The sequence below is a fragment of the Urocitellus parryii genome, chromosome 12 (assembly GCF_045843805.1).
Source record: "Urocitellus parryii isolate mUroPar1 chromosome 12, mUroPar1.hap1, whole genome shotgun sequence".
NCBI lineage: Eukaryota > Metazoa > Chordata > Mammalia > Rodentia > Sciuridae > Urocitellus > Urocitellus parryii.
The window spans coordinates 31,684,976-31,695,929 of record NC_135542.1 but is presented as its reverse complement, the minus strand read 5'-3'; the positions used below and the strand labels follow the sequence as shown (position 1 = coordinate 31,695,929).

Sequence of the window (10,954 nt, the reverse complement as noted above, 5' to 3'; positions counted from 1 at the left end):
AGAACACCTGGAGTTTCTAATCCTTAACTGTCAGGTTTCATGGATTCAAATTCCAACCACGTGCTGGCTCTGTGCTGTGTAGGTATCTAGTTAGTGAGTGAGGCTGAAGCAGCATCCACACAGTGGGCATCAGGTCCCATTAAAAAGTGTAAAAGAAGAAGGGTAACGCTGGTCGAAACTTCCTTGTTAGTAGTATTTGTGGGAAGTAGGTCCCACTGATGTCCTTTATAAAAGTGTAGTTTTTCATTCTGTGAAATGCTATTTAAAAATACTATTTAGGTAAGTCTAAAATAACACATGCTTAGGCTGGAGCAACAGCAGCAACGACAGACAGAAGCTTCATCAGCTCCCACTACCTTGCTCACCAGCTGTGTGCACACCCCCAAGCCGCCAGGCTACCCTGACGCTCACCCAGCCAGTACCAGACAGCACTGGGCGGCAGGCGTCGCTCTTGCTAGAGGAACTTAAAGAACTTAAATTCCTCCCTATTCATGAAAAGGGGAAAGGGAGAAAGGAAAAATATCTCATTTCATATGCCTAATATATTTGACATGAAACTTTACTTTTTCCTGAGTGTATTTCAGCAGAAACGTTAGCATGTTAGTAATTTTGCTTGCAAACCTAAAACAAAACAAGAGCCTTCCTGGGAAGTCAAACCATTTGTTTTTAGAGAGCAGATATAGACATGCCCAAGGGTCCCGCTTTAGTATCTCCCACCTCTACCCTGACACACATTTTTTTCTCCCCCAATAGACCTAGGGAAGAGAGCACGCTGATGATAGACAGAACTGAGCCATTCTCCGCGATCGCTGGGGACAGTGACTTTAGCCTCCTGTGGAGCGCGGGTTTGCGCGAGCGAGCGCACCTGCACCTTGGCAGCATCTTGGTGCCACCGCCCGTGCAGCTGCCGGTTAATGGTGGAGGCTTTTAATCCTCGCCCACTCTCTCCCTTTCTGGGACTGTGTTAGAACACCTTTCCCAATCAGATCAGATCTCCGACTTGGAAGACGTCCAGCTCTTGCCCAGAAAGCACCAATAAAATGGGAAAGTGCGCAATTGATTGATAATACATTTTACAAGAAAAAAAATCAAGTAAACTATGGAACCGAACCCTCACAAAAGTGCTTGGCTACATCCAAAGAATCAAACTTTCTTAAAGACGAAGCCCCGGAGGAAGTGCCCATGAGCAAACGACCCGCGGCGGAGGGTCCAGATTCGGGGCGCAGGCGGAGGGCCCCGCTCCGAGGCCCGGGAAGGGCGCGGGGTCCTGCCGTTCAGGGCGGCCCACGGGGACCCGAGGGTCGCCCCTAGCGTCGCCTTCTTCGGCCCGGGGACCCGACTCGGGCGGTGAAGACAGCTCGGGTCCCGAAAGCGGCTCTGGCCTCGCCAGCAGATTCCTTCAAACCGGACAGACGCTAATTGACTTATTAAATAGCGAGGCAGTCAGCATCTCCTTCTCAATAGCCCCAGATCTGCATTTAGACAAAAACAGATCCGAGTTCCTGGTAAAGGCGTTTCTTCCCATCCTGTCACGAGTGACAGGGACGGGGAACTAGACTGCGGGAGAGGGGACAGGGAGGCGGGAGCGAGGGAGCGCCGAGGAGAGGACGCGCGCGGAGACTGGGGAGGAAGGGGCGGGGAGACGCGGGGGAGGGGCGGGGGCGGGGGCGAGCGGGCCGGGGGGGTCTGACGAAGATCCGCGCCGGCGGGGAGCGCTCGCGGCCCTAATTAAAGCCGCGCTCCGGCCCTGGGGACCCGCCTGACGTCGGCGGCCGGGGGGATAAGAAGCGCGGCAGCCGAAGGACTCGGCGCGGGCACCAGGCGACCGCGATCCCCTCGGAGCGGCGGTTCGCGTCCCCTGCGCTCGGGCGCCGCGGGCCATGGAGTAGCGTCGCGGCCGGGCGGACGACGCGGGTGGACGCGGGACAGACGCCCACGACGCGGGCGGACGCTGGGCGCCGGGCACACAGCCGGGCGCAGGTGGTGGCGGGCGACGCGGGCAGGTGCGGGCCGGGCCTCGCGTGGCTGAGGGCTCCCGGGCGCGGTCCCGGTGGCGTGGGACGCCGGCGGACCCGAGGCCGGGCTGCCGCTGCTGGCGGCGGCTTCCTTGCGGAGGTGGCGAGGCGCCCGGAGGCTGAAGAAAGTTGTGTGGACGCCGGGCCCTGGCGGACACCGCGTGCGGGGAAAGTTGAGGGCGCGCGGCCCCGAGGCGCCGGTGTCACCGCGGTCGCCCCCGGCACCGGTCCCGGTGATCTCCAGACCCTACCTCCCACGCTCTCCCTCGGTCCTCGCGGCCCCACAGCCCTGCGACCCGGGACGATGCGCGCCCCCGGGCGGCCCCTGCTCCTGGGGCTGCTGCTGGTGCTGGGCGCAGCAGGGCCCGGCCGGGGGCGCTTGCAGCCCCAGGGACCCACGGACCGGCAGACGTTGCTGCGGCTCCTGGTGGAGCTGGTCCAGGAGCTGAAGAAATACCACTCCGGGGAGTCCAAGAGGCTGCAGGTCCTCAGCGAACCGGACTTTGCCCTGGGCCGCAGGGAGGCCTCAGACTATGGGACAGACTCAGAGGAGCAGAGAGTGGGTAAGTGTCCCGCCAGTGTGGACCCTAGGGGGCAGAGAGAGGAGAGGGTCCTGGCTGTGTGGATCTGAAGGACAGAGTGAGTGCTCTGGGAAGGCAGTGTGCACAGAGAGGAGCAGTGTGAACTGGGGTCTGCTCCCAACTGTCTAGCTTCCATGTCTGACACACTCGATTCATATTTGCTTGGAAATGGAAATGAGAAGCACATTTTAAAAGATAAATCAAGTTGATTGTTTTTAAAAACCAAGGGGTATTTTTTTTTTAAAGGAAATGGGAATTCTGTGCCTGAGGCTTGCAGATAATTGCCCCTAGTTTGCTTATAAGATGTGGAGCTGTTGCCTAGGTCAGGAATGTGCACCGAACTGGCGTCTGTTATTTTGGAAGTGGAAGTATTCTAAGCACAGCATTTCAGCTGAGAAGAAATGGTCCAGAGCTTTCCCCTATGCATTGGCCTTCTCAGAGAGCTGCCCCACAGGGAATTTCCCAGGAAAGCATGCAAGCTTTTAATGCTTTCATGACACAATTAGGTCAAATATGATAAGGTCAGTTTATATGGATTGACTCAGGTGAGGAGTAAATGAAGACTGACACTAGTTTCCCCCTTGCACGAAGAAGGCTCCAGTGCATCTGTCCCTGTGCAAGGAGCCAAGCATGCTTCCGAAGTGCAGCATCACATACATCGCAGCAAAGTTCCTAACCCACATCAGGGGACAGAGAGTGACAGAGGACTGTTAGAAAGCAAAGACTGGAATCAGAGAATGGCAGGACAACAGTGCTGGAAGCAGGTGCCAGTGCAGAGCAGGGGTGTGGAGCTGGCTTGGGAGCCTTCTCCTGGGAAGTCTTGGCTATCTTACAGGCCAGGCCATTGTGCCCTTCCATTCACACCTTCCTGGCAGGTGGTTTAGGCATTTAACCCTTTTTTCTAAATATATGTCCAGAAAAATGTAATGTTCTATCACTCAGCTTTTGTTTGAAGGGTCAAGTTTTCTTTCTAGCACTTTGAAATGTCATGGGATTTGATTTAAAATGAAGTGTCTAAAAGTGATTTGTTCCTAGCAGCTAACCATTTAAGGAACAAGAAGTCTTCTTCATCCTGCAGCTCTGTGGCCCCTGTTTCTATCCTAGTCATAGAGAGTAGACAGATATCACTGGAACTTTATGAGTAGGTAACACTATTTGAAGAAAAACATGTCCCTGATGTAGTCTTCATTCCATTGTATGTGAGGATCCAGGGGGCTCCCATACATGATGCTGTGGCTAATTCACATTCGTGGGCTTCTCAACTTTAACTGGGGATCATATTAAACATGGTTTCTTCAGCCAGTGTAACATTTTCTCCCCCTACAGAAATTGTCCCTCGAGACCTGAGGATGAAGGACAAGTTTCTGAAGCATCTCACAGGTGAGCCCCCCCCCCCCCCCCCGCTGCCCTCCCTGCTCCTCTGTTCTCGGTGTCTTCATGGCCTTCTTCTTTCTGTTCCAGGTCCTCTCTATTTCAGTCCTAAGTGCAGTAAGCACTTCCACAGACTTTACCACAACACCCGAGACTGCACCATCCCGGCATGTAAGTGAGCAGCCTGCCTTCTGAAATTCTTCACTAGCTAAGAGTTGGGCCACCATCCCCAGAGATCGGAAGAGATAGCTAACCTCTGCATCAGGCAGTGCCACACTGAACAAAATTTACGTAGTCTCTGGAATAATAATTCACTGGAATTAGTCCATGCTTGGAGTAGGCTGAATGCTTTGATTCACTTTCTCATTTGCTTATGAATTCTGGTGTGGTGTGTATGTTTGTTCTGCTTAAATGTGACAATCAGACAGGTGAAGCATGAGTCCTTGAAGTACCAGCTGCCCGTGCAGGGCCTGGGGTTTACCTTGAAGTTGGCCTGGAACCTTCAGGTCACATTCTTGATCTTGTCCAGTGCTGTGACCTTTTTTTACATTAGTGATAGCCTCATCACCCAAGAATCTTTCAGTTGTTTCAGAATTCTGCACTTCGGACTGCCTTATTCTCTAGCGGAGAAATGTCATTGGCTCTCATATGTCCAGTTCTCAGTCATGGCTGTCCCCTAGGGCTTCTTTCCTTTCTCCTTGGCATGCTTCCAGCTGTTTGGCCATAACAAAACATTTTATTTCCCCAAAAGTGGCTCTTTGTGCTCTTCATAAAGCTATTTTTTAATTGGGACAACTTCCACTTCATTCAAGGCTGACAGGAGAAAAACCATGAAGACTGCTTTCAGAGACCACCAAGGCCAGCAGCCTGCCAGAGACTAGGCATCTGTCCTGCCTTCCAAACAGAGCCAGGTCACAAGAGGTTGTTTTCCTTGTGGGGCAGCGTAGCTGCCCTGGTGGTAATGTGCATTGTTTAAGAGCTGTGTCATACACCAAGAACTTTGCTAGGGCCATTCATATCACACCTGTGGGTCTCAGCCAGCCAGGTAGCTTGTCTAGCATCTTTCACTGTAAGTAAAGTTCCTAGATTCACAGGGAGCATTTCTTGAGCACCACACAGCTCCATCTCAGCTCATGGCACATTGACTGGAGCACCTTTATTCCCACTCCAGCCCTGCTTTCTTTTTGTTTCAAAATCACTCACATGCATCCTGGGGCCAAAGAAGCTTTTTATTGTTTAATGTGCATATATTTTAAGTTCAGTATTATCTTATAAAAGTAGGACCATGAATTTTACATGTGGAAGTGACCCTAAAGAAACTGCTAATCCTTTCATTTACAGATGGAGACAATTTTAAATTGCTCATTTTCAGTCAATAGGTGTCAGCAAGGCAGGATTCAGGTATCGTGTGTCACTCTCTGCAGTGTCTTTTCCGGGATGCCATGTTATGCCAATGTTGGCCACCTCCATTTGGTTGCAAAATACCAAAACTCCTAGTCACAGTTCACCCTGAGTCCCCAAAGGTGGAAGGCAACGTGTGTGCACTTAGATGTGTGGCTGCCTTCTCCTCTTCTCAGCCTGCAAAGACCTGGAGAGCTAAGTTGACCACTTCTAGGTTGCTTTAGGCAGCATAAAAGCATATCCCTGGAATTCTGACATGCTGGAAGTGGAAGGGGTCTCAGACCCTTCTTACTCTGTGGTCCGTGGGAGCCTGCTAGAATGCAGAACAAAATCCCTCCCAGACCTAAGGAATGGAATCCACATTTAACTAGATCCCTAGATGAGCTCTGTGCATTAGGGTCTGAGGGGCAAGATTAGACACATCTGGATTAAACAGCATGGGCACCAACTGGGATCGCTAGACAAATTACAAATGGAAGTATTTACAGTTTGCCAATTAGACCATCCTTGAGGTGACCAGCTGCCAGTGGGTAGATAGTTTCCCTGCTTGGAACACAAAGAGTATGAACTCTAAATATTTAGAAGGTATACTCTTATTTAGAGTGGAGTAAGTTCCTTGTCTGACACACTGTGCATACCTATTATTGTCAATTTACCCATTCATTCAGATTCTTAGTTCAGTATGAGCACTTCCCTTTTTCAGTTGGGTTTTGTTGCTTCTGAGAAAGAAGTGTTAGTAATTTATAAACAACTGTAGCTTTCCACAGAATTTATCCTGAGGAAATTCCCTTATGGCTGTGGTCACAGAACCTTTCCATGGATTCTCTGAGGTAGCACCTGGTGGAATAGAGTAATGGGGAACACCAGTCTGCACCCAGAAACTCATTTAATTCAATCTCCAGCACCCCTCCTCCTCAAAAAAAAAAAAAAAAAAAAAAGGAAAATTAGCTTATTGGTTTTTTTTTTGCTGTCCAATCCGGGTCTGTGTTCTGCTAATGTGACCCACTTTCTTTAGGACATTAACACACAACTTTTTGCAGCATGGTCAGCTCAGTTTACACATGACCTAAAAGTTTAGTCACGCAAGGGCATACTAAGATTCTGTGTTCTTGTAAGCAACACTACAGGCATTTCCATGAGCTCTGACATCTGCTTGTGATGCTAACATCCTTGAAGAACCATAAATTATTAAGTCAACAACTTAGAAGCCATGAATGTAGATGACAGAGTCTGTGTCGTTTCCAGGAAATTCAAAATATTTTTTAAAATGGCTGTCTCAGTTTATATACTTCCAAAAAATGAAAAATCTACTGTTTCTTTTAGTGTTGTTCAGATAACTGAAAGGGTCTGTGGTTTATTTTTGCTGTAGACTATAAAAGATGTGCCAGGCTTCTCACTCGGCTGGCCGTCAGCCCAATGTGCATGGAAGGATAAGGTAAGCTCCCCACAGCTGTGTTGGCCACTCCCTGAGGGTCAGAATCTGTTTTGAGACATGAGGAGCTCAGAGTTAGAACACTCATCCTTTGGCGGTGGAGTTAGCCTTCCTGAGAGAACTTAACACTCAGAAGGCTACCATGAGGAGCAGGTGCCCCCTACTGGCGGTCCAAGCAGCCCTCAGTCGTCCAGCCCGAACTTAAACAGCAAGGAGCAGGCTGGTGGCTGACTTTGTGTAGATGTGTGCCTGAACTAGGGCACTCACTTAGAACCATGCCCATTTCCTTTCAGGCTTTCATTCACTCACTGCCACTGAAAAGTGGATACCAGTGCTACTCAGTTTACAATGGGCTACGTCCCAGCAAATCCATCATCAGTCAAACACGCATTTAGTACGCGTAACCTAGACAGTGTGCTGGCTGGAAGATGTAGCTAGAGGCTGCTGCTGCCTCACAAGGAAATTGTAGGACACATCAGCCCAGGAAAAAATCAGAAATCAAAATCTGAAGTATGATCTGTACCTCTTTGTTACACCAGGGTAAAGTTAAGACATCGTGAGTCAAACCATCCCAAGTAGGGGCCTAGTCCATATGTGACTAGGTGTCCATGTGAATTTTATGCTGTATCTGCTAAAGGTTGGGAATCTTTTTGTACCAAGAGGCTTCAACAGAATAGTCATCCTCTTTAACTGTTCTCATCAATGGTTTTCTTAAGCTGTAGTGGCAGACATGTAAATGAATTTTCAAGAGTTTAATTTTACATTGGCCTCTCAAGGTGTGCTGTGTAATAAATAGTATCAGCTATTGTCCAGGAAGCCAGCAATGGCTAGGAGGTACAGCTTTACTTTCCTGACAGATGCCACAGGACCATCACTAGTCCTGCACCAGCAGTAGGTGGCTATAGGTAGTAAGTAGCATGGTGCACCAGCTCGTCTCAGCAGTGTATGAGTGTGGTGCTTTCACACATGCCTAGTGTGCAAAAGCAGCAGAGGCCGATTTGGATTCTGCTGTGTGCTGAGCTAGTGCTGGCGGGGGGGTGGGGGGGGCTTCATGGCACTATCCTCACCATCTTCACATCCTCTCATCCCCATCAGGAACAAGTACCCCTGGAAAGAAGAGCAGCACTGAGGACAGGGTGTGTGGGTGCAGAGGGTTACAAAGGTTCCCTGGCTCGCTATTTGGTAGAGGTGTTCTGAAGCCAGTCAAAGCCAGAAAGTGCAGCTTCCTACTTCCCTCCACATCCTAAGCCCATCAGCTGCCTTGTGGCAGGCAGGCAGAATACTCTTTCAATCCATGAACAGACATATAGCCTACTTTCTTTCAAGCCAAGAACAGACATATAGCCTACAAGTCTCCCATGGGAAGGTGTGGGGAAGACAGGGCCTTTAGCCTTCCATCACTGTTTAGATGTTAGCCACAGACCCTTGGAAGTTGCCATTCACTTATAAGTGGGGAGGGCAAAGGTGCCCTTGCCCATCTACAGAGCTCCAGCTACATGTTGCTATCTGCTTGGCAGACCACAGGTGGACATTTGGCAGACCATCAGGGACACTGGGCTTGTGTGGCTCAGCTCTGGCCTGCAGAGGGATAAGATTAGGAAAGTAGCCAGGGGAAGGCATCCTGTGTGCTGAGCCACAAGGCCCTGGCATGGCCTGCTGTCCCTTGGTCACTTCCCCATGTGCACTGCCAATTGTAGGATGAAGGCATGTGCTTGCATGCTTCCAGGCCCAGGGCCACCTGTTTGCTGCAGTCACAGTTGTCACAAATGTAGCCAGGTTCATTTTGGCCAGAAAATGGGTAAATTTAAAACAGTGGGATTTCTACTGTGATGTTGTCATGACTTTTATGTTTTAAAGATTAAATTCTTCCAAAAGTCTTAAATTGCAATAGCTAACTCCTAACTGGCTGGGTCACCAGTGTAGACATAGGTCAGTTTCTCTGTGCTTCACAGCTTGGCTTGGAACATCAGTGAGACCCTCAGAGGCAGAGCACATGTCCCATGACACCCATGGTGGGGATGATACACTGGGAACCCTAAGCAAATGTTCTGCCAAGTGGCCATGCCATGTCCCTCTGCTGTGCCCAGTGGCCTCTTCTCCATCCCACACACAGGCTGCAGGGTAAGATCCCACTCTCAGCACCTGCCCAGAGTCCAGAAGGGCAGGTCTCTATATCGGCCAGGAGCAAGGGTCAAACTTTGGGCCCCTTCTCTGGAGCTCACTGACCTGAGACCAAAGAGAAACTACATTCCCTACATCAAACATTCCTTTACAGGTAGTTGGATGAAATACTGGAGTTCAGGGATATGTTCAAAAAAGTGTAGTTCTGAGCAGTATATGTAAATATCTGCTTTATCCTACAGGCTACAGCCTCTTAAACTTGCAGGTGTCCCCCACTTTTAAAAATGACGGGTAGGGGCTGAGGTTGTGGCTCAGCGTTAGAGCACTCACCTAGCACATGGGAGGCCCTGGGTTCCATCCTCCGCACCACATAAAAATGCATAAAATAAAATAAAGGTATTGTGTCCAACTACAACTAAAAAATAAATGTTAAAAAAAGAATGAAGGGTAATCATTATTCTAGGAGTACCAGAAACCACAGCACTCCTTTTGCTCACCTGTGAACAGAGGTAGAAAGCTGGCCAGCCATCTCGCAGAGTAGCCACCAGCTGCAGACCCCATGGAATGAGCCTGAGGCTGTGACCACACACAAAGGGCCAGGCAGCTCAACATTCCTGTGCTAATGCTAATCAGAGTTCCCATGAGTGGATGGTTTTCATCCTTTGGTGCAGTGGGCATATGGTAACTGCAAAACTGAGTTATTTTCCAGAATAAATGAGACTGCTTTTTGGAATGCACAGCTATATGCACACACATAGAGACTCCATGTTTCTAAGTGTGCTCTTAAACAGCTAAAGCAACAGGTCCTCTAGCACTGATAACAAAGTGTGTGCAGCCATATGACACCAGATGCATTTGTTTTCAGCTGGAAGGAGCCACACAGCAGGACCCTGAGCAGTGCCTTGGAGACCAGCCAGACAGCTCTCCACACCCACTCCATGTGGACAGAGGTTTATTTTTACAGACTCTTCCAAAATTCCTTTGCATTTTGTAAGCTGTTGACACTGTTTGCAGATATGTAAATCAGTGTACCTGAAGGAGATCCTTGCCACTATATCTTAAAAAATAAGAGAACACTTCACATTTGATGTGCAGTGTTATGAGAGACTATTTCATTTTCCAGATTAGATGAAATCACAAAAAAATTACTTTAGAAACATAGGCAGAATCTTAAACTATATTTTCATAGAGCATATAGTATGATTCGATATTTTGTATTACTTTTACAATTAAACTCCCAGAATATTATTTGGACCTGCATGAAAAATTAAAAAAAAAAAAAAGAGGTAAATAAAAACTTCAGTCATGTTTTGAAGACAGTGGAGTATAAATTTGTGAATATATCCAGGCCAGTTCCATTTGTTCTTATATGGTAAATGAAAAACAGCCCTCCTGCTATTGTGCAATATGTAAATACTGTAAATAAATAATAAATGAACAAATGTTGTTATAATGAACAGTTTTTGGAGTGGTCCTTTACTTCTCTTGGGTTCATCACTGAGCATTTGTGGCTTACACACCTGTCAAGAGATCCATACACTGGCAGAAGTCCATAAAACTTAAAAGGCATAAGTGAATGGAACTCAACAGCTAAGGATCCCTATAAAGGGCAATTAGCATTTTCTAATAGCAGAGGTTACTATGCATCAATGACATAATCTCCTGAGGTAGCTTGGTCTCTTTGCTAGTTAAGTACTCCAAATACGTTGTATCCACTGTTTCCCAGGTAAAGGAACTTTAAGACTTGTGAACAGTTAGGGTTGGATATATCTTGAAAAGACCTGGGATCTAATTAAAAAGTTAAACTCACAAAGCAGAGAGTCCCTGGCCACAGTGTGAGCAGATGACACCTAGGGCAGCTGCAGGGACACAGCATCATTCTACAGTTCTGCCTTTAAGATGCATATCAGAGAGAACTACAGCATTTTTTTAATTTACAGGGATGGAAAGGATTAAGAAATACTCCTGACAATGGGATTACAAAGCAATTAATGACAGGGAACAGCCCTGACTTCTTACTTAATCCTGCTTCC

At 48.3% G+C, this 10,954-nt stretch overlaps 1 protein-coding gene across 1 annotated transcript; it reads left to right on the top strand.

Moving 5' to 3' along the window:
• The first annotated feature begins 2,319 nt into the window (after window positions 1-2,319).
• Alkal2 (ALK and LTK ligand 2) lies at window positions 2,320-10,041 on the top strand. Its single transcript, XM_026412863.1, has 5 exons — window positions 2,320-2,578; window positions 3,923-3,976; window positions 4,058-4,138; window positions 6,738-6,803; window positions 9,787-10,041. Exons 1-4 carry the CDS (start codon window positions 2,320-2,322, stop codon window positions 6,800-6,802), a joined length of 459 nt encoding a protein of 152 aa, XP_026268648.1. The 3' UTR covers window position 6,803; window positions 9,787-10,041.
• Window positions 10,042-10,954: the final 913 nt, after the last annotated feature.